This window comes from Antennarius striatus, chromosome 9, assembly GCF_040054535.1.
Source record: "Antennarius striatus isolate MH-2024 chromosome 9, ASM4005453v1, whole genome shotgun sequence".
Lineage (NCBI taxonomy): Eukaryota > Metazoa > Chordata > Actinopteri > Lophiiformes > Antennariidae > Antennarius > Antennarius striatus.
Genome location: NC_090784.1, coordinates 16,115,139 through 16,141,574, shown reverse-complemented (window position 1 = coordinate 16,141,574; position 26,436 = coordinate 16,115,139). Strand labels below are relative to the sequence as shown.

Here is a 26,436-nt window from a genome sequence, read left to right as displayed (position 1 = left end):
GCCCCCTGGGGGCTTACGTTAACACAGATCTGAGGTCAGTCTCCTCCACCGAGCAGCCATTCCCAACTGAAGGGCAGAGCCGGGGCAGGTGCAGGTCAGACAGAGGGGGGAGGCCATTCGCCAATAAAATACAAAATATTTTATTATTTCACAGTAATGGACATTAACCGCTGTAAAAAATAACCACGCTGAAGCTGACGTTTGATAAGTGATGCCTGGCTCGTTCGTGTGAATCACACTTTCATGCAGATCTACCAAAAGCAGCCACTTAAGGGATTCTCATGCAGATCAGTGACAAACACGTGAAAGACAGTATCCACACACATCCACACACACCCACACACACCCACACACGGGTGGGTCCTCTGGTAACATATTTGGCCTCAGCTAAATATGAACCTATTATTAAAACACATGGTCCTGGGCTTAGAGGTGGAGTACTTCTCTCTTTTTGCTGTTATCTGCTCATCATTTCCATTCTCCCAGTCCACATCCACACCGATCGATCTTCCCTCTGTGCCCATGACCTCTGTTAGTTTATCGCTGCACTTTTCTTGTGTTTTCTGCTTGTAGTTTTGTCTCCTGATTTCTCCATCCCTTGGCTTTTTTTTTTTCTTTCTTTGTTGGACATTTTGCATTTTTATGTTTGTTGGATTTCTTTTTCTTGTTGGTAAACTGTGAACACTGCTTTTTTTAGTTAATATTTAGTTCTTAAATAACTAAACTGTAGTTCTTTTGCTCTGACAGGTTTCTGAATTTGGGTCCTCACATTTATTTACTGAATGTCACCATAAGAACTCTTAAGAATATGGCTCTAAATGCAGTTAGTGGCCGTAACTTTAAACACAGCTAGTTTGACCATCGGGGTTTCTCTTTTGTGATCTGTTTTCATCATTCTCAAACTGTTTTCTCCTTGCAGTCTTGCACCTTTTTATCGTCTGGTTTGGCTGAACTAGTGGTTCTTTGTGATGCCTGGATAAAGATGTCACAGCTATTTTTCTTCAAATTGTGTTTTCAGACTTAGAAAAACATTCAAGGATGACCAAACCTGTCCTGACATATAGGAGTAACTTCAAATAAAGAACAGGTTTCCTCTAATGTTGTTAAAACATGAATATAGGAGTTCTGAAATCTGGTGGTACAACTAATACCTGATATCAGGTAGAAAACTAACTTGTAATATCATGCAGTTCCAGTTTACCCGTGATGAATGTGAGAAAAGTTCTGCACCAAATAAGATGTATTTATGAACACAAAAGGTGTATTTATTTTGTTTGGTTCCCTCGGTTTAAATGTTCATTTTGGATGACGTTTACTTATAAATACCTTCATGAATAACCGTAGAAGCAAACACAACACACACTCACATTCAGAACAAGTTCAGAAATAAGGTCTCATCCAGTCAAACACACGCTGACAACGAGTCTCCCTCAGTCTGCCAAGGCTGGATGAAAACTGGCAAACACACACACTCACTCTCACACACTCTCACACACTCTCACACACACACACACACACACACACACACACACACACACACACACACACACACACACACACACACACACACACACACACACACTCTCTTTCAGCCTTGTGACTGTTTCCTCTGCTGGGTGAAACTCAATCAAGATGTGGGGATAACTGTGTGTGTGTGCATGTGCGTGCATGTGTGTATGTGTGTGTGTGTGAGAGAGAGAGAGAGAGAGAGAGAGAGAGAGAGAGAGAGAGAGAGCGAGAGAGAGAGAGAGAGAGAGAGAGGTGAACATGACCAGACTGGCTGATGAGCTGAGGGGCCGTAATCAGAACCCAAGAACAGAAGGACTGAGACTAAATTCAATACAGGATTTATTAGAAAAACAGAAACGGTTACAAAGGACTTGCGCTGCGATGACTGTGAGAGATCAATGCGCTGCAACTTAATTAAATGTGTGAAAGGACAAAATATGAATGAATTCATGTTCGATGTAAAAACTGATGAAGCCGTTCTCTTCATTGGTTTTTGTCTAATTCCTTGTGTTTTGTTCAGCTGCAGTGTGTCGAGCTGTTAACCACCACAGACAGAGGTGTTATTGTTCATATACAGTACAGTACTCTATAAATCATCATATCACTAAAACCATTGTGTCTACGTCCTCTGATGTTCAGACCTGACCGACATCTGTGTGAGGATCAGTGTTTAAACAACAACACTGTTCTTTTGCATATTTTATCCCGTTTCCTGCCATCCATACATGTTTACCTCAGCAGCTAATCATTTAATCCAAACTGCTGTGTTTTACTGATTTCTCCACTCATTTCCGTTTGACGACAATAATCTATTCCATCTGAAATATCTGCATCTTTATGTGACGCAACAATAACGTCACAAGAAATATCACGTCTGCTGATGTACTTTCATATCAGATGAAGATAAATGAAGAATGAAGAACAAGGGAGGAAGTATGGAAAATAATACATCTGACACCTTGTATTTAAAAGTGTGAATACATTATTATTAGGTGTAGGGGTGTCTGTTAGGGTGTTATTTTCCCTTTTCACACCGAATAGTCAGCTATTATTGTTCATTCTTCTAACAGCAGCACATTTAAATATTCTAGTAGGGCTCAGGGTGGGATCATCTCCAGTAAATGATGACCTCACAAAGGGCTCTTATTTAGCTTTTCCTTTTAGATAGCCTATCTCAAACGTTTGCACTGACTGATGACCTTCCAAACCCTCCTTTTAATGTGATGTAATGTAAACTGGTTTGCCGTTCAGAGTGTAAATCTGGCAAAAACACCATTGTGGTCCTCGTGGGGTCAAGTAGCTATTCGGGGTCATCTGCTCATATCGCAGCTCTTCCTCCATTCTTGAGTCTTTCCTTGATGATTGGGGGGCAGGAAGAAAGGATGTCCTAGAGCGGACGAGAGGGAGATGCGCTTTGAGGGCTCATATTCCAGCATCCTCTCCAAGAGATTAAAAAACTGGTGATGCTCCGTCCCCTGCGATAACAAGTACTTCTGCAAACACACGTATTAAAAATAAAACACGTTGCATGAGGGAATTTGTGTTCTCAGCTCATTTATCAAAGTTCACACTGGTCTCCGCTCACCCTCAACGGTCTGCACTTGGCTTTCACATCGCGTCCAGCCTTGGAGCACTCGTTCCAGTCGAGACGCCCACGATGGAAATACTTTTGTTTTCTGTTGAGACAAGTATAAAAAGTCAGAGAAACCGTGTTCGCGTGTGTGTGTTTGTGTGTAAGTCACAGTGTTACCTGCTTCTTTGGATCATCCTAGGAGGAATTGGTCCCTGTATTCTCTCCATCATAGCAAGATGCTCCTTGTTATCATGAGTCTAGAAGGAAAAATGGAAATGCATAAATAAAATCCTTGTCAATGGGTTCCAAGTGGCTTTGAGGGTTGCTGCGTGAAACACGCGTGACCTGGTACAGCGTGAAGCCTTCGTAGTACTCAAACAGAATGCAGCCGATGCTCCACACGTCACAGGGGTGACTCCAGCCCAGCTCTGGGGGGGGGGAGAAACAGAAGAGGCTTCAGAATCAGTCAGGGCTGACAGCTTCTCTCACAACCTCTACATGTCAACATGTCTCACCCAGGATGACCTCTGGAGCTCGGTAATGACGTGTAGAGATGACAGCAGAGTGGTGCTCGTGGTCAAAGGTGGCGCTTCCAAAGTCAACAAGCCGCACGGTGGTGTCGTTGACTCTCCTCTCGTTGCACTTCTAACAGAAAACATGGAACAATCTGGGTGGTATTTCAATAGTTTGCACATAAAACAAATGTATTGGTTGTGGTAGAAGAACACAAACTTCCAAGTAGGTTTAATTAGTGGGTCCGTAAAGCCAAATGTGGTTTTAGAGTACATAATAATTTTGCCATGTCTCTGTTTTCTAGTCCAACTAAACCTGAATAATTTAATAACTTCCTGTAAAACCGGTTTTATGACTTCTCTTTAGCGATAACACATTGTGAATAATTAATATTATGGGTAGCCGTGACAGATGTGACTATAATAAAAAGATCCAGATTGTAAAATACGTATATTTTACATAATTTAAACAACAATATCTCTTTGAAAAACCACACACTGTGCTGGGAAGACAGTAAACACAGCTAACTGTCTTTCTGGGTAAATATAGGTGCCTGAGGGGAGCATGCAGGTGGTTCACTGGTTCTGCTCGGTGAAATTTGCATTCAAATGAGCAGCTTCCCCGCCGACGTTAATTCCTGCTTATTTAACGTCCTGATTGTCTTTCAGGTCCAAGCCCACACATCTGCAGCGGCTTCCAACCTTCTCTGCGTTATACATGAGGGAGTACTCTGAGTTGACAAAAAGGATATTCTCAGGCTTCAAGTCGGTGTGAGTCAGCTTGTTATCATGGAGAACTGCAGAGGAGACAGGGGAGGAGGGAGGAGGTGAAGCAGATCAACATCTATCAGCAGAGAGCTGTTGCCCTCGTCTGGTTACATCTTCAGCTGGTTATGTGATCAGACGTCGAGATAGATTTGAAAATAAATATCAGTAGAAAAGAAAAGGAAATTTTCGTTGAAGAAACCCCGAATTACCCACTTTATGTCAAATAAATGAATACATTTTTAAGTTAAATGCTGTCAACAGGCATTTGTCATTTTGTTTTCAAACTGGATAAAGAGCTTCTATTGAAGCCATTTTGATAATTCAGTGTTGGGGTTTGGCTAAAAGCGTGATGGCGTTTGACTTCAGGTGGATCACAGCTCCGCCCGTCCCCATCGCCACTCCCCCCAGTTATCACTGCCGAGCACCATCGCCATCCACGACCTCCAGTGGGAAACGAGCATCACTTCATCCTCACCTCCTCTATCACCGTCCGGCAAGCTGTCACAACTAAGGATGCTGAGGAATATAATTTGCTCTGCTAGGATGGTGATGGGCTGCAATCTGTCAGCCCTCCAGGATCCATCTGCCTTCAGGATTCTGAAGCACGTAGGACACATTAGAACCGACACCCCCACCTTCCGCTTTTAACACCACCCTCTGGTTAAAGGCGATGGTCCTTTGGCTCATCGACTGCAGGCAGTCTCATCAACAGAGCTCCACAATGACACTGCACACCCCCCCCATGGAGACATAATGTCTCACCAACATAAAGTCTCCGTGTCGGACTCTGCATGTCGTACACATTCATACTCGGATATTTACACCTTCCTCTGTAAATATTCTCCACATTTCATTCGTCGTTTCATCGTAAAGTTGTATTACTTTAAAAACAGGTGTCTTGTACATATTTTAAAACATATTTGGGATTTGCTGCATTTATTTCTTTTTATTCTGTCTTTTGTTACCAAAATTCCAGTCAATTATTTGATCGTGTCGAAAAACTTACTAAATCTTTAAAAAAAAAAATTATAAATCAGAACTGATAATACGTATATACTGTATTTAAAAAACACATTAATACTCAAATCAACAAAATAGGATATTTCTGTTTTTCTCGTTACAATTGCTATATAACAATTGATTAAGGACTTACATTGTATCGATTTTCCCTTTAACGTGAAATGGGAATACAAATCATTAATATCTGTCGAGCACAGAGTTAATGCGGTGCCTTCTGGACTCACAGCTGACGGCGTGGCAGATCTGGTGGGCCATGTGTCGGATCTGATGGACGGGATAAGGCAGGAAGCTGTTTGCTTTCAGGAAGTCAAACGTGCTGAGAGACAGAAGCTCAAAAGAGATGCACACGTGTCCGTAGTAGTTAAACCAGTCCAGCATCTGCACACAGTGACTGATGGGAGAGGAGACAGAGATTCGATCACATGGAACAGAAAAATAGTGGCATGTTCGTGGTGAACTCCTCACCGTTTGGTGTGTGGATCTTTCCCTCTAATCTTCTCGAGCACATTGATTTCCAGCCTGGCTGCTTCTCGGTATTTCTCTAAATTCTTTATGATCTTCAGAGCGATCTGGGTGTCTCCTCTATGCCAAAACATCAGGATTAAGGGGAGTAAATGTGTTAATCTATGTGTTAAAAGAGACAATGAGTACCTGTTGTGGTCCAAACATTGCACCACCTTCCCAAACGTTCCTTCACCTAAAGTGTCAACTATCTCATCTGTAAAAGTTAAGGAGAGGTTTAAGGTGGGGCGTCTTCATAGCATGAATTTTGGTTCCAGATAAAGCGGTACCTACATCTGTCTTGGAGGACGTCTCCGGTCTTGTAGATCAGGTGTCCGTTCTCAGTGTCCCTCTTGTTGTCGCCTGTAGGGTCATCGCTGCCCCACTGGAAACAAGGACGAGCACATTCATGACAGGTGCAGCGCTGGGGAAATGTCTGGGTGGAGAACAACCTTCCTTTGACGCCGCTTTCCCTCCCCAACTAAAGAGAGAGCACTATCTGACATCTGGGTCCTAAAGGTCAAAGGTCAACAACCTGATTTACCCCTGACTGTGGATGATGTATTTACATCAATACAAATATTTTGACACTGAAAAAAGCAAACAGGCGTCTAAAGATTAATGTCGAATGTGACGATCTGAGCCCGTCCTAAAGGAGGCAAATAAATGTCAAATGACTTAAGGCCTCCGCTGGTGGAGCTGCAACTCTATTTCCATCCACATTCTGAGACTGTTATTAATATGAGGAGCCCAGTGTGTGCTGAGGAGACATCTACCTAAGATACATGTCATGGAATACGACAAGCAAAGGCCACATAAAGAGTCGACCAGTTGGGGTGTGATTGAAGACAAAACAGCAACACTGCAGATGTTAGACATTAAACTAACAGAAATGCTAATTATCCATATGGAGCAATAAAATAATGGATACTCACAGGGAGGCAGAGGCAGATACAGTCCAGGAAACCCTTGTATAGAGACAGCAGCTCCGTCTTTCCCATCAGAAAGGAGTGCAGAGCTACTCGAGCGGAAGAGGATGGAGGGAAGGTGAACGCAGGTGACAAGGTAGAAGAAAAAGCCGACCAGGAGAGTGGAGGAGACAAGAAGACAAGACAATAGAATATTAAAGCAATGGCTCACGAAAAAAAAAAGAATGGCGTTCTAACAAAGTAAAAAATAGCCTGCAGCGTTGTCAGCGGAAACCAGAAGCGACTGCTAGGTCTAGTCACAATAATGGACAGGAGGCAAAAAATACCTGGAGAAAAGAAATCATCAAAAGAGCAGGAACAAAAGTGAACAAGAAAGCAGGAGACAAAAACACAAAGTGACAGACGGAAAGGAGAAGCAGGAAGAGGAGGACGAAGCGAGAACGACTGGGCTGAGACAAACGCTAATAATAAACTGTGGTCCCAACCCCCTGAGAAAATCTTCAGAGGAGAATCAAGATGTGGCCAAAAGGGAGCGACGGAGAGGAGATCCAGTTTCACTCAACTTACTTACCCTCCTCCCTGCAGCTCCTTAACCCCTGGGAGGTGTTTGGTCACACCTGTCCTGCCCCGCAGATACCTTTCAATAAACAGGGCATGTTTTCTTTACATAAATAACCGTCACAGCTTTTATGAGGCCTTTATTCTGTAGTTCAAAAGGACACACAGCTCAAACATTTTATTTTGAAATAACGTGAAGTCGTGTCTATTAAAATTTGTAAATAGTACAATATAAAAAAAGTCAAACAATGAAGTGGAATCTCAGGAAATTCATAAAACTTGGCTGTTAAAGCGTTTTGAATATTTCATTAAACTGTGAAATATTTCTTAAAACTGTAACAGGTCAAAAAACAACAAGTATAAATGTATTTGTACCAAAACATTTAACGTCCATGAATATATATATTTTTTGTCATCTTGCTGCTGTTAAACTCAGCCAGAAACACTCGAACATTGTCCTGTCGTGCAGAACGCTGACACTTTCTTTCTGAGCGTCACTCAGTCAGATGACGCGTCTCTTCGTAGTTACGTCCAGGAAAGATGAATATGTCACCATAAGACTCGTCCTGTTTGGCACGTAACTTCCTGGCTGACAGATTATCTACAGATGAGACACAATATTCAGATTTAGCAACAAAAATCAGATGACAATTTTGAATTGTGGTGCATTAGATGTCAGGCAGTATTTATTTTTTGTGATGAGACTGTATAAAACTCACCCAGAAGCTTATGAAAAATTCTGCTCACAGTTCTGCGGTCGACATCGGCCGGCAGGAGAGACTGAAAGAGCACAGATTCCTCTGTGTCCTCAGGCAAGTCTGGCTGCAGCCTGATGGACACGGGAGCACAATAATGTTTTCATCTCCATCGCAAAGACAGAGAAAAAAAATAACTTCTGTTTCCCCAATTGTAGAATAAAAATGACTGAAATAAAGGATCTCAGTCGCCCCCTGGTGGCCGGATGCAGAACAGGTGGTAAATCCTGACCTGTCCTTTGGAAATGATTCAAAAATAATTAATCACAGAACATATAATCAAATAATCTTTTACCAAAGATGGATTTAGTCATTTTAGGTTGTTGTAACCATGCTGATGTATGTTAAAGCGTTCTTTTTCTGACTGAACTGAATGACTAGCAGTTGAGCTCTGGTTGCTATGGGACACAGTGGGTGTTGTGACGGCCCCCACCACGCAATCACGCAACCTGTGGAGGGCGGCAGCTGTGATATTCTGGTTTCCTGTCTTTCCAGTGGAAGCGAAGTCAAGTAATAGTTAATAATGCTGATGCATTGGATGTCGTTACCCAGGAGACACTGCAGCAGCTCTCTCATGGACTTCTGGGATGTCCTGCAGTGAAGATACAGACCTGGAGACGGGGGACCTGTGAACACACACACGAGCATGTCAGCGTGAATACACTCACAGACTCACAAATGTGTTTGATGCCAACCTGTCTGTGTCAGGCGTGAACATGAGGGAGACCTCTCGGGACGCGTCCCGTTGGCTGGAGCCCTCCAGCGGCAGCGAGCTTTGGTCTGGACACACACACACACACACACAGACACAGACACACACCCACACACACACATTTAAGGACATTAGGTTGAGTTCACCCCCTGAAAACTCATCTGAACTCTTAACCAGAGACGACGGATGTCTAACCCTACGTAAAGTTTACCTGAAATATGAAACATCTCCACTCCTGCCACATCTCTGGGTACCTGTGTTCACCAACAGACACATTTCTCCCTGCGTGAAAAGGCCTCACAGACGTCTCACAGACGACAGTAACAACCTAAAGTGATTCCCCACCTCTTCCGGGACGAGCTCACGCCTCTCCTCCTCTTTTTCGGCCTCCTCGCTCATCTCTCGCTCCCTTTCCTTCTCGGAGTCGGTGGACTCCGGTCCTCTCTCCCCAACCTGCAGGTCGGAGCCTGAGACAGGAGTCACAGTCGCTGCCCGTCTCCATAACGACTCCACCTCTTCAGGCAGCGCTGCAGGGGAGGAAAGAGAGGCGAGGTTTAGTTTTGAAAAGGCTGTTTGAGGGACACTCTTGGAAATAGCAGAAGGTGCAGAAAAAAAGAGGACATAAAGGTACAGTAAAGGTACAGTTCAGAGATCTCTTTCAAGGTCTGGATGATCCAAACGACCAGTTGCTGCTCACTATACCTGTAAAGATGAAGTAACAGTGTATTGATTCATGGTCACTTTTTAACTACAGTCAACCCTCAGTTTTCGAATATAATCCGTTCCAGAAGGCTGTTCGAAAAGCGAGTTGTTCGAAATCCGAAACTATTTTTCCCCATTATAATTAATGTAGATAATTTTAATCTGTTCCAAGTCTAAAAAACAACTTTTTCTAAGTTTTTTTTTTACTATTTTACACCATAAACTGCACTGTATACTGTTTACCATACATAAAAACGGGTAGAAATAGACACTGTGTTTTATTTTAATAAAAGATATCCTATCGAACTTTGAACACGAATGCGCTACGGAGGAAGCATCCTGGGCATTCGAGTTCGCTCAGCTCCCGAGTGAGTCGCGTTCAGGTACGTTCGGCTTCTTTCGGTTTGGTCGAGAGACGAATTTTGGTCGAGTTCAGAGACGTAAAATTCTGGGATTTTCTGGTCGAAAAACCGATTTAGTCGAGAACAGAAGCGTTCTAAAACCGAGGTTTGACTGTACTGGATGAGTTGGACATTAAAATTAATTTATTCATCTTCACATCAGGATTAATGATGACTTTAGTAACGGTTCATTTACGCTGTCATCAGATCCATTAAATTTTCATATTTCAAACACACCAGCCTCAGCCTACTTTAACGTTACCATGCCAGCTGATTAAACTCAACCCAACTTATCACCTACTGTACTACATATTAGTAAAGACAAAATACACTTGTTTCTATTTATTTGAACTACAATGAAGAAGCTCTGAGATGAATATTCTATAAAGATCACTTCAAGACACAGACAGCATGATAAAACAGGAGGATTCTGGTGAATTAGTGCATCATTTGTGTTTCATGGGGAGCTACTGACGGGTACAGGGGTTGTTGAGGAGCTCGGCGGCAGGGAGCGTCCTGTGAGAGGGAGGCTGCAGGAGAACCGGGCAGCTCTCCTCCACCTGAGGGTTGTCGATCTGCTGCTGCAGCGCCTCCTGGGAGAGCTGCGTCACCGGGTCGAAGAAGATCAGCTGCCTCTCCCTCCTTCTCTGTGCCTTCAGCGGTGGAACAGGAACATCCTGGGAATGGGAAAGATCTGGGAAGTTAATCGAGCAAGACAGAATCACTATAACTGTAGACAAAGAATGAAACCACAAGCTCTAAATAAAAATGTCCTTGTGTTTCTCTGTCTGAATGTATGGACTTGTTTTTTCCCATGTTACTCTTTTAATGTACTATACAGATTTGTATTATACATAATCTTATTGGACAACCACAGTAGTCCATACTGATGCATGTGTGATGGGTAGATATACTCTCCCTCCATCCATTCTTCATTTTCAATCTCAGAATTCCTTCAGCTTTTTTCTATATTTTAAATTTTTTATGTTTCAGTGAGTATATTCACTTTAAAGGGATATTAAAATGTGCATAATAGTGTAAAAAGGACACAAACCTGACCCCCTATAATTAGCTCTTGTTAATGCAGTAGAACTGATCAATAGAACATTCAGAAATCATTCTTCTTGTATAATAACACATTTATAAAGTGTGACTTGTGGCACCTCCAACTCTGGACTGGGTCTTTTGCGCTTCTTCGCTGCAGATGGCGACGGGGGGAGGGGCACATCGCCGGGGGTCAGCTGGTCTCTCGGGGGTCCGGTCTTCTCCACAGACAGGCTCGGCTCCTCCTGCGGCAGCAGCGTGGCGTCCTCACCGGAGACGGCGGTGGGGGGTAATCTGAGGTGGAAACCAAGTCAGGAGCTCTGCGGGCGTCTGAGCGCGTTCGTGATGTCACATGATCGAAACGCTTTACTCAATAGTGGATCCTGTGAGCTCCTTGATTCTCTGTTTCTCAAGCCCTTCCTCTTGTCCACCTCTCTCCACCTCCCACTCCCCCTCGTCTGGTGTCCCTTCATCCTTCTGCGCGTCTAAGTCTCCTGATGGGAGAGGTTAAAGACAGATAAAACACAATTACCACTCATTCCTTTTCTCCTCTCCTCACCCATCACGCCACCCTTCTCTGGAGAGAGAACCAGAACCGTACCTTCTGGAAAGTTATCAGTTTGGGCCAACAGGAAGTCCAGAGTATCTGGAAGCTGATTGATGAGATCCACACCCTCAAACTGGCAGATTAGGACAGAAGTGAGAACTAGAGGGGAAACATGACACAACCATGTGTGTGTCTTTATGTGAACCTCTGCTGCAGGGATGGCGACGGGCGGCGTCTCTCTCAGAGTGATCCTGTCCGTGGACGCCGTGATGTCTGAAAGGGGAAATATGGAGAGCGATTAGAAAACAGGAATCATTCTAAACTCTCCAAAATCACATTTTGTTTTTATTGTTTAAAAGTCAGGCTGAATATTTTGCCTCTTCATTCTTATTTAACTGCAGAAATCCCTGTTTTCCAGTCTTCCTACCACTTTCTGGAGCAGCAGCAGGACTGGTCCTTTCAAGCTGCTCAGAAGTTTTCTTCAAATCTTGACCCATCTGAGAAGCAGAACAGTCACACCTTCAAATCAAGGTAAACATCAAGACCTCCAATTTCATTTTCACAAACATGTGTCTGTTTAGTGTTATTTTTTATATCTCTTTGCCTTGCTTGTGTATTTGAGCACCTGTGTCAGTGAACTGGGACTGGGCATGGCCTCCTGAAGGGACATCTGTCCAAATAAAGGGTCGGGGGCCCCCTCTGTCTCCTCCAGGAAGGAAAGTGCATCGGGAAAGTCCAAAGCTGGTCTGAGAGGAATCAGGAGGCGAAACAGGAAGAAATCAGAGTTGATCTGAAGCTGCTGACAAACGTGTCGACTGTTTGGTGGCCGTTCTCACCGACTGTGGTCGTCCAGGTCAATTCTCTGGGATGTTCTCTGCTTCATCAGCTGCACCAGGACAGCTTGAAGCTCCTCTGAAAGGTCACAAGGTCAAGGCCAACATCAGAGCGTGTATCAGAATGCATTCAAGGTCGTCCATTCATAAATACGATCATCTCACCCAGCAGGATAGCACACTGTCGGTGGAAGACGATCACGACTCCATACTGGAGCTGGGAGGACAGGTAGAGGGAGAAGCGAGGTCGTGGGAAACCGGGCAGAGGTGGGGGGGCCTGCTCCAGTACGTAAGTCATGATGTCATCGCTGTTGGGTGTCAGTTCCATGATAATCAGACACAGTTTGGTCATGGGACTGTGTGAGGATGACTCACATAACATCTTACCAGGTACTTTCAATGCTGACTTTCAGGAAATCCCGGCGGGGAACTCGGATTCCTTTTGTAGCCACCAGCCTAAAACAAGAATAGAAGAGAAGTGAAGAAACTTTATTGTCACTATACAATTTTTACAATCATACAACGAAATTGCGAGATCAGATCGAGAGTTGGTCGGGCCGCTGCACCCTGAGCGCGCTTGCCACTGATGTCTAACATGATCTAAGGGGTCCTTTACATGCACGTTTGTTTGCAAAACAAGATTAAAGTCCTCTGAAAATACTGAAACTGTGTTAGAAACCAGTAAGAACCACTGGTTGGGATAAATCTGTGGTGAAGCTGGAGCTCCAACAGCAACACCTCCTTTTACCTGTTTCACCAGCAATAAACAAGAAATATCAATACCTGGATGTCATAACAATCGTACTGATCAATGGCTTCAACTGTGTTTCCTGATGAATTCTGAGGCAACCCGTTAACAGCACAAAATATGCGATGACATATTCTTATGTCCTCCTTTTGTGTCTAGTCAAGTGAAGCAGTAAAGAAGGCCGTAAAGAACTCTTGAACTTTGCCATGTGTTTCTGTACTTTTAAAAATATTAAAAGTATTGTTCATCTTATTTTTAGTGTGTTCATTTATCAGAAGAGTTCAGTCTTCCCTTGTAAAACTGCGTCTGTATTCAAACCAAAACTGAACAAAATCACAGGATTGTAAAAAGAACATAATCTTGTGGGTGGAAATAGGTCCCAATTTTATTTTAAATATCTATTTATTAGGATGTGATAACCTGCAAATAGTTTCTTGTCTTTTGTAACTTTAATTCTTTAAATATTATAATTACAATGTAAACCTGTCAACACAGTACAAAAATAATTTTCCAGCCTTTGACCTCTTGTGACCTGATGTCCTTTCAACAGGCGACTTGAAAGTTGTGTTTTGTCTGCTTTGTGTTTGTTGTCAGTTGTGTGTCTTTATTCTGAGGCTCCAGCAGACTGGACTTTTTTTTTCTTTACACGTCCAGTTGTGTGCAAATTCGAATTTTTACATGGCGAAGAATAAGGAAATGCAGGACAAAATTATATATATTATATATATATATATATATATATATATATATATATATATATATATATATATATATATATATATATATATATATATTTTTTTTTTTTTTTTTTTTTTTTTTTAAAGTCGTGTGTAAATCTTAAGATCGCGAAAAAAACCTACACTTTAAAAACTGACCTGGCTGATAATTATGTGGAGTTGGGACGTAAACTTTAACTTCTATTTAAGGTGTTATTCTCTGTTGAGAAAATATGAATACATTTAACAGAGGATTTCAATAATTGTTAAAACACTTCTCTGCAGCTCGACCACCGTAAACACAATAACCTGCACACCAGTCACAAATCGATTTAAAATAGGCACTTTTTACTCACCAGATTGTAGAAAAACATCCAGAATGACGTTTTAAAACGGGAGGATAGTAAAACATTTCTTCAAATCTCTCTGGGAAACAATCAAACCGCTGAGAAACGATCGAGCTGAGAGGATCGATGATCGATGATCGATGATCGGCAGAGACAGACTGATGGGACCAACGCGGCACGTGTCCAGCTGCTAGCGTGTTTACATTCAAACAGGCTCGTTATTGGTGCTCCTGAATATCTGTTGGGGGGCAGAATGTCGGACCCCCGGTCAGAAGGTTCCGGGTTCGAATCCTGTCTGTGCAGTTTGCATGTTCTCCAACATCCGAAAACAAGTGTTACCGAGCGCTGGCGTCGCGTTCGGAGTATTCCCCGCTCGCTCATAAGTCAGCTGGGATAGGTTCCAGTGGCCCAAATGACCCGCAAAATAATGAATAAATGCATATTTGTTGATTATTACATATTGATAAGAATTATAAATGACTATTATAATTTGGAGGGGAACTACAAGCAACATCAGCTGGCTGGTTACTCTTCTTCCACAGGAACAATTTGGAGTCCATGAGGAGGATTTCTGCCATCAGTTAGTGATTGAGTAAAATATTTGATGGTACTGGTGTCACCTGAGATCGACGATAGACTGACTGAAACATGTAGATTTACATTTTCAAATGAAAATAACCTCAACCTCTACTTTCTGTATGCAATGACTCTTTTAAAAAAAATTTTTTTTATCACCATCATATCTCCATCATAACACTTTTGCTTCACTTTGGTATTCAACTCTTTTTCAAGACAACAGATGGAACAGATTCATTAATAAAAACAGCATTTTAATTCAGATGACAAGCAATATGATAAGACACAAAAAGACAAAGGAGGAGCCACGATCAAAATAAAGGCAACGAGACAGCAGTAATACCAAGTATATTCAAGTAAAAAAAAACCAACACATGATTAGAATGCTGAAGGAGATTCCTATAGATTATGACGCCGCGTTAGAGCAGACGTCCTCTGCACTCAGTGGATCCGCAGCAGCAGAGCAGCACCTTCCCCTCCACGCTGCCCACCTCGTAGTTATAGTCCCAGGTCAGTTCTGTCCCGGCCCGGATCCGCCTGTAAACCAGTGGACAAGAGTTTATTGACACGTAAATGTAAAAACCAGTTTAATGCAATGACTTCTGAACACCAGACTGACTAATAGCTACGAAAATACAATCTGGGGGGAACAAACGTACTTGCTGGCGAAGAACGCAACCCAGGGGAACCTCAAATCGTGTGTGTCCACGAACACATTCTGGACGAACAGGTTAGGACTGCAGCTGTGCTGTAAAAGAGGAGATGGAGACGAGAACATTTATAAAACATGTTGCTGGTGGCAAATTCAGAATCGGCATTTATTTACAAAACTCAAAGACGTGGATGAGGGGAAATATGAAATATCATATGATGTCTTCTGTATTTAATAAATGTATGTCAAGACAACTACAAAACATGCAACGGCTGAATTTTCAGATCCTGTAGGTCACACACACTTACATTAAGGTAACGACCGAGGTTTCCTTCCAACTTGGCGTCGATGATGTAGCACGACTCTTCCCCATCGAAGAACAGTCGGGTATTTTTAGGATTGTTTTCCCCACCTCCTCCGCTCTGCCCCTGCTGGCCTGGTTTTCCTCCATGACCTCCTGGCCCTCCGCCGCCGCCATGTCCTCCTGACTTCACCATCATTCCATGGCTGCCCTTCAGGGCGATGCCTCGAGTCGATTTCACTGCCACCTGCTTCTTAGTCACAGCTGAGCACAGAAGGAAATAAAGCAACGAATGCAAAAAAACAGGAATCGACCGCTATCTGTGTGATGTAAACACATCTCTCTTGTTTACCCGTGGTGATTTTATCTCTCTCTTTGTTGTCGTCAGATCCAGAGCTGATGGTCTGAACATCATCACTGTCAGAGAGCGTCATCACGTCCTGCTTCTTCCCTGCTTCCGGCTTCACTTGACTGCAGGAAACACAAAACGAATCGTCACAGCAACAGGCGATATGTCAACTACTGATTTGCCTAACTATTGTTGCATGAAATAATGAAATAAGCAAAAGCATATTTTGTCAATTTCAACACACCTCTTGGTGTCTACAGCCTCCTACGATGGAAAACAGAAAGAGAATGGTCATTATATCACACAGCTCTGTTCAGTTCTCTATTTGTCTCATTAATCCTCTTTGTACTCACTTTCTTCAGGCCCTGGCTGGTGAGCCATGAAGCTACTTTGCTTTTACCCGTCTCCTCTGGCATGGACGGTGGTTTGTCATCATCCGTTCCTTTGACCGATGCATTCAATCCATCTTTACTGTCCTGACTCCCTGTAGCAGGAAGGAGATACAACACAGAGATACAACCTCTAATTACCAATTTAAAAAATGGCACTCAAAATTGGATTATCTTTTTTTTTTTTTCAAATTGATGCTGGAATAAATGACAATTATTTCAATACAAAGAACACCACTGATGTCTTGTGAATCATTGATCACTACCGTATTTTTGTGGCTAACACTTCACTACGGAACTGTTCCTATAACTAAATCAGCTAACCTTCCTTGGTGCTCTTAACCTGGCCACGTGTGGTGTAACTCCTCCACACAGAGCTGGAGCTGTAGTAGTTTTCCTTCACAAAAGTGTCGTCTGAACTGTCACTCTCCTCCTCACTCTTTGAATCCTTGTCATCATCGTCATTGCTGTCGTCCGATGAGCTTGGACTCTGAGCTATGGAATAATAAAAAATAAAAAACACTTATAAAAAAACGAAATGGAGGCAGGAGTGGGAACTCTGCCCTCTAATCACGACCACGCTGATCGTTCATGCTGGGAGGTCTGAACTCACTCTTCTTGGAAGGTCGCCCCACAGGACCAGATGATACCAAAGCAGAGGGTTGAATTTTTATCCTGGAGACGTCCACGCCGCTTCCTTCGCTGTCTGAACAATGAGCCTCGCTCTCATAGCCCTCTTTGAAGTTCTCAACACTCTCTATGTGGTCGAGATTAGCAAAGTACTCGTCTCCCATCTCTAGACCTTCTCTGTCAGCGAAGTCGTCTGTCAAGATTTTACCTGGAATGGGTGTAAAAAATGTGTCTTTATTTAGTTGTAAAAAATAAATGCATTTTACTTATTTATTTATTCTTATTTCTCACCGGCATAGATGCAGACAAAGGAGCCCTTAGCTACGTCATCCAGGCAGCGGATGCCCCAGCCTTTGTTCTGGGTCTTGAAGAGCTGAAGACGTACCTGAAGGCCATGCTGCACCAACCGGTTGGTGCACATCTGAGAACAGCATTTGCACTGTTTATTACATTCATAAATCCTAAGAAAGAAAAAAATAACCATGATTATCTCAGTGAAAGGTGGGTTGTAAAAGGTCTTTTTTTTTATGTGTGTGAGAAATGTCTGACCCTGTGGGGAGACACTCCTCCAGTCTTTTATGTAAATATCCAGCATTCTGGTTAATCTGTGCCCCCGGTGTACAACCTGTAGCCTGAAGGGTCAGCTGGTGGCAAGAGCATTTGGACCTGATTTAAGGAAATCAAGACACGTTTGGAACTTTACTATATACAGTATTATTACAATAAAAAAAACCGTATGCAATGGGTGAGGAACGTCACTAACTTGTCTTGACAGCCATCAGTGCATTCACACCCAACCAGGAAGTCAGAACTAGTGTTGATGTACACGCCATCTTCAGGGATACGTTCTTTACCTAAAAAAGAGGAGGATCTCATTTAATGTAATCCAAAGGCATTTTTTTAAGAATGCAAGGACAACTCTAAGTACATACTATGGTTCATTTAAATTTGTGCAAATAGAAACTGTTGAAGAGGGAATACAAATGCATATAAAAATACCTCTCTGATCTAGTGATCATATGGACAGTCAAAATATATTGTGCAGTCAGAAGCACACAAAAGTCCAAATGACTTGTCGACACTTTCACGTCGTTCTTACTGTAATCGACTTTAGGAGGAGGGGTGGAGTCGATCTCGTTGACGCAGGACAGTGGGATGTCCTCCTTTCCTCCGGTGATGTCTGGAATGTAATAGAAAGGTCTCTGTGGCTGGAAGGGCCGGTCCACCAGCACATAGGGGTCCAGGCAGAACATTTCTAAGAATATGAAGTCGCAGTGCGTCTGGAAGAGGTAGTGTTGGATCTCTGCCATGTTACGCAGGCAGAGGCCACACGGAGCCTTGTAAATCACATGGAAGGACATCTGAGGGGTGGAGATGCAGAAGACAAAACAATGCACATTTCATTTTTGACAGCTCTAAATATTTAATTCATACACCTCTTTTCTAAAACCTTAATCCTCTTTCAAACATACCTTACGGTTGACTTTGCGCCGTCCCGTCATGCGTCTGAAGTCATACAGTAACGGTGTCAGGAGGGGGTTCTTCCCTCGGTGCATGTCTGCTTTTGCAGGTCGTACGCGGTTCAGACATGCAGGCTGACAGCTGTGCGCCAGGTAGAAGATGCGGTCAGTCGGGGCTCGGTAGGCTGGCTGGTGTGGGATGGAGGCCGTCACATGGGTGATATTAGGAGGGTTGGAACCCAGAGAAGGCGACGGTTTCTGAATTAACTGTGGGTAATTTGTAGTATTTGGGGTATTCAATACACTTCCACTAGTGGTTGACAAAAAAAAAACAAAAACAAAGAAAAATACGTTTAAAACATGAAATGTCAAATTTCTTACAACACTTTTCCCTCTCTGTTTCATGCTTAATCGTGTGTACTCACCCAGGGAGGCTATTGGGACTGGTGGAAAGGGACTGCATGACTTTAGAGGCGTGGGTGCCTCCCACCCCAGGGATAAATGAAGAAGTACTCTTCTTCGCCATCTGATGTTTATTGCTTAAAGACAGTGAGAAGAGACAATCAGTCAAAACCATTTGTCTTCACTTTATTTTAAATCAGTTAGATTTTAAGTTCCACTAATCATTATTATCCCTCAGGAGGAGCTGGAAAATATAACAGAGATGTTTGGAATATAATGCTTCCACAATCTTACCCTGGATAAGTACAAGAAATGCATTGATTGATGGATTTTTCCTTGTTAATAAAACAATAATAATACATGTAGCTTTTAGTGACAAGTTCACAGTGAATAATTGGTTGGCTTTTGCATCAGTTCACTGTGAAGGATTTTATGAAATGGTGGAAATTAAAAACAAGAGAGGAGAAATTTGTGCAGAAATTTATCAAGATGTGTCTTCCCACATTTTCTGTTTGGAAATTTAATCCTGTTTTAGTCGGAGGATAGTCAGCCAAACCGATCTGGAATGTTCAGAAATGTGCCTTGATAGTGAAGACTATAAAGCTAATTATAAAACTATAAGACTAATTTCCCTGTGGGGATCGTAATAACTATATACAGTGTGTGTGTATGTGATAGTGATTCTTCAGCATCAGTTTTATTATTTTGCAAAGCATTCACCCTTGAACTAAATGCCTTTAGTACCTTTAGTGAATACAGATTTGTGTCACTTACTCAGTACGTTGAGGCTGGGGGGTTTGTTGGGGCTGTTGGGACTGTATGGATTGCTGGGGCTGTTGGGATGGCTGGGGCAGTAGGAGTCGTAGCAGGTTCCGTGAAGGCTGGCTGGCCTGTTGTGTTTTGATGGGAGAAGCTCCGATGTGTCCATCACTGGTGTACTGAACGACCGGACCTTTACTCCTCAACGCCCCTGGAGATCAACATGGTCAACGAGACAAAAAACGTGAAAATAAGTCATATTTATTATTGACAACACAGTATTTGAGATTTTCCTGTTATTAGTTTAGAAATTGTTTAAACAGGACGTAAATTAGGGCCAAATATTGAACACAAATAAATTATTCTGTGCATGTGTGAGTGTGTGTTTTACCCATGTTAGGTCGAGTCCGCTGCTGGCCAGCCAGCTTCTTCTCTTGAGCGTTAGCGGTCGTCATCTTCAGGTTGAACATTGGCTCCAACCTGGTGGAGCCTCTGTAGATCCACTCACTCCTCTCGTCATCCTAATCAGCACACAAGATTTTAGTCTCCATTAACTATTGGTAAATTGGATAATGAGCACAAAACGTTCTGTTCCTTTGACTTCTTTCTTTTAAATGGTGACATACCAAAAACAGAATCTTGACCAAGCTTCCATCCACTTCCTCCACTTTGCTCTTCCACCAGGTTCCCTCCCATTCTGTCTTGATCATCTGTCCGACCTTTAGGAGCACCATGGGCCTGCTGGGATATGCAGTGATGTATTCCTCAATGAAGTCTCGACACGATGCATCTTCTATATCCTCCCAGGTGCGTCGTACTGTGTAAACCAGAAGATTTTATTACATTTTTTCACACTGGGTTCAAAAAAACTAAAACATCTAAACCCCCTCCCCCCCAGCATTTAGCCCATTTGTTTCACACCTGTGTAATATAATAGAGAAATGGGCACTTACACGGTCTGCAAACTGGGTAGAGCTCAGGTAGTGCAACATATGAGGCATAGCCATCATCAAAGAAGATCAAATACCTGAAAAATATTTATCCAAAGGTAACCACTACAACTCGGTGTATTCACCAGTTACAAATATAAAATGCATTACATATACAAACCTGTTTAATATATATTATACCTTTGAGGCATCACATTTTTATTATGGAGTGTAAAAAATCCAATTACATTATGAGTCCAATCTATATGACTTCAAAAGAATAAAATAAACAAACATATTGTAATTACATTTAAAAAAATTCACATCTGCTTTGGACTTCTGGCTCTAAATTCAACAAATAATTGCAATCAAGACCTGCGCTTTTGATTCACTTCATTTGTTTTACCTCATGTGGTTCTTGTTGTTGGGGATCTCTGCTACAACTCCAGCGTAGAGCCATACCAGGCTGCGGTCTTTGTACTTGGCGACGACTCGAGCCCCGACGTACAATGTCTCTAGTGTCGGGTTGTAGTCGAAGGCCACGTGATTCCCCGACAGCAGACTCTTTCCTTTATCAAACTTAACCTTGTACTTGGACACACCATTTCCTGAACATCAACACAGTTGTCTATTACATTAAATTTAGATTGGAAAAAGCATGGCCTGGACATAATTGAAAAATACAGAGGGTTTCACACAATTTTCAGTCCTAAAACAGATAAAAGAAGGAAATGTTCTAGTAACACACCAACAGGGCAAATAGCAACGAGGGTGCCTCTGTGCCACGTTTTGGTGCGTTTTTTCCCCAGAATGCTCATCCCAACTCTGAGCTCATCTTCTGGTATGCTTTGGTTCGGCTGGGTGATGGACTGAGATGGAACTTGTGAAACAAACACAGCGGGCATAGAACCCTGAATACCTGAATTAAAAAAAAAGGCACAAACCTTGAGTACCAAATAAATTACTGTATACTGTGACTATGATTGAGGTTTCGTGTACACTAACCTGACCGGGATAGCTGTGTGGGAGATCGAACCAGCGAAGCACCTGATGGATGTTTACTGACCAGATGCACCAACTTGTCCACCTGCTGGGAGGTTTTATGTAGAGCTGCTGACGCCTCTTTTGCCTGGAAAAACAACCAAACAGAACATCCGTTATACCTCAACATCTACATACCATTAGCCACAGTGCATGCTATCACCCACATCATGTATTGTATTCCCTGTAAGGAAGTCTGACTCACAATTTAACAAAGAAATAGAATTAAGTAGTAATAAAGACTGGAGGACCTCCTTTTGTACCTTACTCCAAAAATGAAAGTCCATTTTTCAATGTTTGTTTTAGGCTGGACCTTTATTTGTTTTGAGGAAACCACGAGGAATCAGGTAGATATGTTTGAACAGGATACGTCCTTTAATTTCCATACAAACAAACTTCTTTTTCATCTGTGAAATATTTTAAAAATCGGGAACATTTTGAAAAAGAATCCATATATTTGCTTCTCCCAAGCTGAGTTTTGTATATACAGGCGAAACTCGGCGACCACAATTCGTTCCAGAAGGTTGTTCGAATACCGATTTGTTCGAATTCCAAATACATTTTTCCCCGTTGCAAATAATGTAAATGGTCTTGATTCCGTTCCAAGATGCTAGAAAACTACCTTTTTTCATCACAATATCCATTGATTTTTGGGACTTCCTGTTGTACCTGGAAGTGGTCACATGTAAATATAATACGCTTGTTCTATTGAGTGTGACATGCATAATGTACCTGTGTTCAATTGAGTATTCAGGTGAGCGAGCGTGAACGTTGAAGAGGGAGAGAAGGAGGAGGATGGATGTTACTTTGTGTGTTTCGCATTCGACTTCCAAATTTTGTTAGACTTCTAAGACCAAAAAATTCCGAAATTTTTGGTCGAATTCCTATTTGTTCGATGTCTAAAGCGTTAGAAAACAAAGGTTTGCTTGTACTATACCTATTACCAGGCTGTCCCCATCATTTTCTAAAGAGTTGCCATCTGCACATATACTGACCAGCGTTACTAAAGAAAAAAAATCACTAGTGCTTGGTCATAAGACAAGGTTTGATCTCTGCAGGGTGGATCTACTCTTCTTGGAAAATACCCTGAGATAAATGCCATTATCTGGTGCTCTATAAATAAGATTTGACATAAATTCTCCCTAATTGTGAAAACTGATCATGTACTGCCCCTAAGGCCACACGGATGAAAAAGTGGATGCTGCTTACTGACCCAACTTCCTCCCAGTGACTTGTTTTTGTTCACCGCCAACAGAAATTATTATCATACACTTAAGGTCAGGCTATTTGGGGCGGCAGTGGCTCAGTGGTAAAGCGGGCGGTAGAGCGGGTCGTCCTATGATTTAAGATCGGCGGTTCGATTCCCGCTCCCGCCCCCCCAAAAATACCCGGAGGTGAGCTAACAGTGGGAGGTGTCAGCTCATCTCCGGAGCACTGCCGAGGCACCCTTGAGCAAGGTGCCGTCCCCTTTACAAAAATTGCTCATTTGAGGCGCACCAAGAAGGAGCTGCCTGCCACTCTACCTCCCCTGCATGCCTACAGGCCCCTTTGTGTGTGTGTGTGATACAGGGGCCTGTACTCACATATATGTATGCATGCGTTTGTAATCAGTAGCTAGAGTGTGCTTCTTAATTTCCCTTCGGGGATCAAACCAGTATATAAAAAAAAAAAAAAAAAAAAAAAAAAATTTCATTGTTACTGAAGCTTTTAAATGAAATTTTTTTCCCATGATACTTATTTGCATGATAACTCTGATGAGTATTTTACTGGAGTATCATTATCATTAATCGCAATTATCTGTATGACAGTTCAACTAAAAAGCTCATGACCAAGTTGTTAATTGTTCTCACCACTGGATCTTTTCCAACAGTCTTCTTCGGAGGAACCACTGAAATATGAAGAACAAAAGAAAACCTGACATTTAACAAACCATTTCATAATATAGTAGCCAATGTTACAATAAATGAGTATTGCAACTAACAACAGCCAACAGCGATGACATCGTCATCTTCATCGTCATCGATCTCGATGACCTCAGAGGATAGCACGCCTCCTCCAACCCCCTCATCCTCTGAGCTGCTCTCATGGTAGATCAGCCCGTTCCTGTGGTACGTTGCCTTCACCAGTTTCTCACACTCCAATATGGACCTGAGGAAGACAAAACAGTGAACTTTGAAGAGTTCTGCACAGCTAATCAAGTAACTATATTATACAACAGGTTAGTTTCACACAGTGAGGTTTATAGATTATAAATTTGGTCAAAGTCATATTTTTCTGCTATGCAACGTGTAATCAAACTACTGTGTTTTACACAACGAGAACATCATGATGCGTGAATCAAAACACACTCAATGTGCTACAAAATAACCTTCAAGTTATTGCTGGATTTCTACATCACACTCAGGTTTGAATGTCTTTCCAAGCTTCTCTTCAAAGTTTAATTTTAGATAAAAAACCATGGTGTCTCTAATCTTTCACATTCTTTCCAAAAAATGCTGTTGTTTCAAATAATGTAATAATACAAATAATAATACGATTAACCACATTTTCAAACGGATAAGATATAGAAAAATACTACAAACTGAAATACAGTGGATATATGTAAAAAAAAAATGTAAAAAATTGCATATTGACTATAAACACCAGACACAGTTCGTGTCCACCTACTGGTTAGCGTCATTGAGAAGCATCTGTGTCCTCGCCTCCTCTTTTTCTTTCTGTTCCACCAATTGTTTAAGTTCTGTCAGCTGAGCCTTTTTCTCCTGCACAATCTGGCTCTTCTCCACGGCATCTTCAATCCATTTCCTCAGCTCATCCAGAGAAACGCCCAGCTCTTCCTCCAGACTGGGGTCCCAACCATCCACCTCCATTCTGGAGATAAAAACAAACAGAAGCAAGGACATGTGAACAACAATCTTCTGGACAATAAGTTCCAAATAAGTAACACTACATCATTATTCTTACTATACTTTTGCCACCTGATGAATTAATACTCCCATCCTTCTTTATTGCATACATGCACCAAAACATGAGGATGCAACTTGGGTTTTAATAGATCAATTGGGATGTTTTAATGGTAATTATACTCCAACACAAGTACCAAAAAAAAAGTAAATACCTCATCAGAATAAAAAACTAGGTGCATACAACATTCTTTAAATTAACAACATGCATATAATGCAGGTAAGTACAATAGTTAATTACAATATACATTGTGCATGTGTGCACAAATCTGCCCCTGTGATCTTCTTTTAACAGGATTACAACTGGTTACTGATTTTGCAGAACTAGCCTGATGATGCAGGTCATGGACTGTGTTTGATCGCAGCTTTAACTGCATTAAGCATCGGCTTCGGTCCGTAAATAAGTGCAGCTGCCATGGCTACCAGGTGTAGTTTCTATGAGGAGCCAGGAGGAATGGTGACATTAAAACTGTCTAAACAGACAACAACATTAGCCGACCAGAGCTGGCTGGTTAGCACAAAGGACAGTCCATGAGCCACAATCCTGTTAAATTAAAGCAAACTAGGGGGATGCTAACACAACAAGCTACGACGTTTATAATCCTTTAACAAGCATTTAAGACATGTGGAGCAAACGGAACGTAAACGACACCAGAGAGGCTTCATGCAAGTGTAAACAGGCTAAACCTTTAGCCTAGCATTAGCATTGTCTCGTGTATTTTGCTGGACAACTGATGCTGGTGTAAGAAAACCTGACAACATCGGGGTTTTTTTTTAATTTGCTCTAAAGGCACAAGTAGACTGTGACGTGATTAAATATGAACTCCCAGTACTCACCCCTCGCTGCTTTCCATTTTTGTTTGTCAATAAATGTAAGTATAGCTAGCAAAAGGGAACCGGCTAGCAAGCAGCAGGGTGTGCTTGCAGTTGATTACACGTACTCCCCGTTGGGCGGTGTTATTTCCAATGCCGTACGAGTTTGTGAAAAATTGTATGCTCCACCCAGTCGTGCTAACCCGGTTTTCTTATCATGCATTCCGATCTGGTGGATGTGCTTGTTTGAGACAGAGATTCCCAAATTCTCATGTTAGTATTTACAGATCGAAATGTGACTGTTTCACAATTGTGGACCATGACAAACACAATAATATAACAGAACATATTAAATATGCGTTGAATGAATATGCCATCCATGTCCAAATTGAACGTCTTCAAGCTTTTCTCACAAGTCTAGCAGAGTTTCTTTAACACAAAAGTCACTTAAATGCGTTTTCAAATCAAATCAGTCACACCACATATACTTTATTAATCCTGAAGAACATTGGGGTATCCAGCAGTAGTTTGTAGAGAACCTTGTCTGATTTCTGACAATCCATTTGAATGAAGGTGATTCAGTGATGAGGTACACAGAGCTAACATTTTGACTGAGACTTCCTCAGTTGAATGACTAATGTTACCCACGCATGCTGCAAATTAAAAAAGGTACAGTATTTAGATTCTTCAATTAATTTGAAAACAACAACAACAACAACAACAACAACAACCCCAAACATTATCTAACAGATTACAAGGATAAGATTACATCTATACATCTGTTAAGTGTTATGATTTCATCATTGACACCTGCTAAATGTCTGTGATGTGTTGGTGGAAAGGAAAGGATTTATCTCAGCCTTATCGAGATGCTTTCCTCTCATTTAAGTAAAAATTTCTGCAAGGACATCAACATAAATGCCCCTTGAGACATTTATGATGACAGAAGAGTTTGTCTGTATATAGACACAAATATTTGACCTTTCAAGATCTAAAA

General features: G+C 42.0%; 3 protein-coding genes across 3 annotated transcripts; all 3 read right to left on the bottom strand.

The window, feature by feature from the left end:
* Positions 1-1,835: 1,835 nt before the first annotated feature.
* Positions 1,836-7,272, bottom strand: clk2b (CDC-like kinase 2b). The gene is made up of 12 exons (XM_068323314.1): positions 7,139-7,272; positions 6,819-6,901; positions 6,178-6,268; positions 6,034-6,100; positions 5,848-5,964; positions 5,607-5,773; positions 4,297-4,391; positions 3,598-3,727; positions 3,428-3,510; positions 3,260-3,339; positions 3,095-3,185; positions 1,836-3,002 (listed from the first exon to the last, which is right to left on the bottom strand). The coding sequence occupies exons 2-12, from the start codon at positions 6,882-6,884 to the stop codon at positions 2,820-2,822; spliced, it is 1,170 nt and encodes a 389-aa protein (XP_068179415.1). The 5' UTR covers positions 6,885-6,901; positions 7,139-7,272; the 3' UTR covers positions 1,836-2,819.
* A 592-nt stretch (positions 7,273-7,864) lies between these two features.
* LOC137601468 (meiotic recombination protein REC8 homolog) lies at positions 7,865-14,411 on the bottom strand. The gene is made up of 17 exons (XM_068323659.1): positions 14,185-14,411; positions 12,752-12,820; positions 12,530-12,672; positions 12,368-12,443; positions 12,157-12,277; positions 11,959-12,028; positions 11,737-11,804; positions 11,586-11,664; positions 11,355-11,478; positions 11,104-11,278; positions 10,416-10,617; positions 9,183-9,364; positions 9,049-9,091; positions 8,821-8,905; positions 8,674-8,751; positions 8,090-8,199; positions 7,865-7,971 (listed from the first exon to the last, which is right to left on the bottom strand). The coding sequence occupies exons 1-17, from the start codon at positions 14,238-14,240 to the stop codon at positions 7,865-7,867; spliced, it is 1,788 nt and encodes a 595-aa protein (XP_068179760.1). The 5' UTR covers positions 14,241-14,411.
* Positions 14,412-14,990: 579 nt separating this feature from the next.
* Positions 14,991-25,588, bottom strand: setdb1b (SET domain bifurcated histone lysine methyltransferase 1b). The gene is made up of 25 exons (XM_068323313.1): positions 25,464-25,588; positions 24,331-24,534; positions 23,645-23,811; positions 23,514-23,551; positions 21,628-21,751; positions 21,371-21,541; positions 21,029-21,230; positions 20,647-20,720; positions 20,320-20,510; positions 20,085-20,214; positions 19,709-19,904; positions 18,958-19,071; positions 18,545-18,842; positions 18,172-18,433; positions 17,836-17,926; positions 17,622-17,738; positions 17,364-17,533; positions 17,056-17,280; positions 16,767-16,937; positions 16,407-16,537; positions 16,298-16,317; positions 16,057-16,175; positions 15,712-15,968; positions 15,411-15,499; positions 14,991-15,288 (listed from the first exon to the last, which is right to left on the bottom strand). Exons 1-25 carry the CDS (start codon positions 25,478-25,480, stop codon positions 15,171-15,173), a joined length of 3,696 nt encoding a protein of 1,231 aa, XP_068179414.1. The 5' UTR covers positions 25,481-25,588; the 3' UTR covers positions 14,991-15,170.
* Between the last annotated feature and the right edge of the window lie 848 nt (positions 25,589-26,436).

What these genes read in the sequence shown, in the direction of transcription:
- clk2b (XM_068323314.1), bottom strand. Translation starts at nt 6,884, where the DNA reads ATGGGAAAGACGGAGCTGCTGTCTCTATACAAGGGTTTCCTGGACTGT. An exon ending in CAATGTTTGGACCACAACAG is followed by an intron (nt 5,965 to 6,033) that starts GTACTCATTGTC and finishes GTTTTGGCATAG; the next exon opens with AGGAGACACCCAGATCGCTC. An exon ending in TCATGTATAACGCAGAGAAG is followed by an intron (nt 3,728 to 4,296) that starts GTTGGAAGCCGC and finishes GTTTTCTGTTAG; the next exon opens with AAGTGCAACGAGAGGAGAGT.
- LOC137601468 (XM_068323659.1), bottom strand. Translation starts at nt 14,240, where the DNA reads ATGTTTTACTATCCTCCCGTTTTAAAACGTCATTCTGGATGTTTTTCT. An exon ending in TGCTGCTGCTCCAGAAAGTG is followed by an intron (nt 11,805 to 11,958) that starts GTAGGAAGACTG and finishes TTCCCCTTTCAG; the next exon opens with ACATCACGGCGTCCACGGAC. An exon ending in AACTGATAACTTTCCAGAAG is followed by an intron (nt 11,479 to 11,585) that starts GTACGGTTCTGG and finishes CTCTCCCATCAG; the next exon opens with GAGACTTAGACGCGCAGAAG.
- setdb1b (XM_068323313.1), bottom strand. An exon ending in CTTTGTCTGCATCTATGCCG is followed by an intron (nt 17,281 to 17,363) that starts GTGAGAAATAAG and finishes CACCCATTCCAG; the next exon opens with GTAAAATCTTGACAGACGAC. An exon ending in GGTTAAGAGCACCAAGGAAG is followed by an intron (nt 16,538 to 16,766) that starts GTTAGCTGATTT and finishes TTCCTGCTACAG; the next exon opens with GGAGTCAGGACAGTAAAGAT.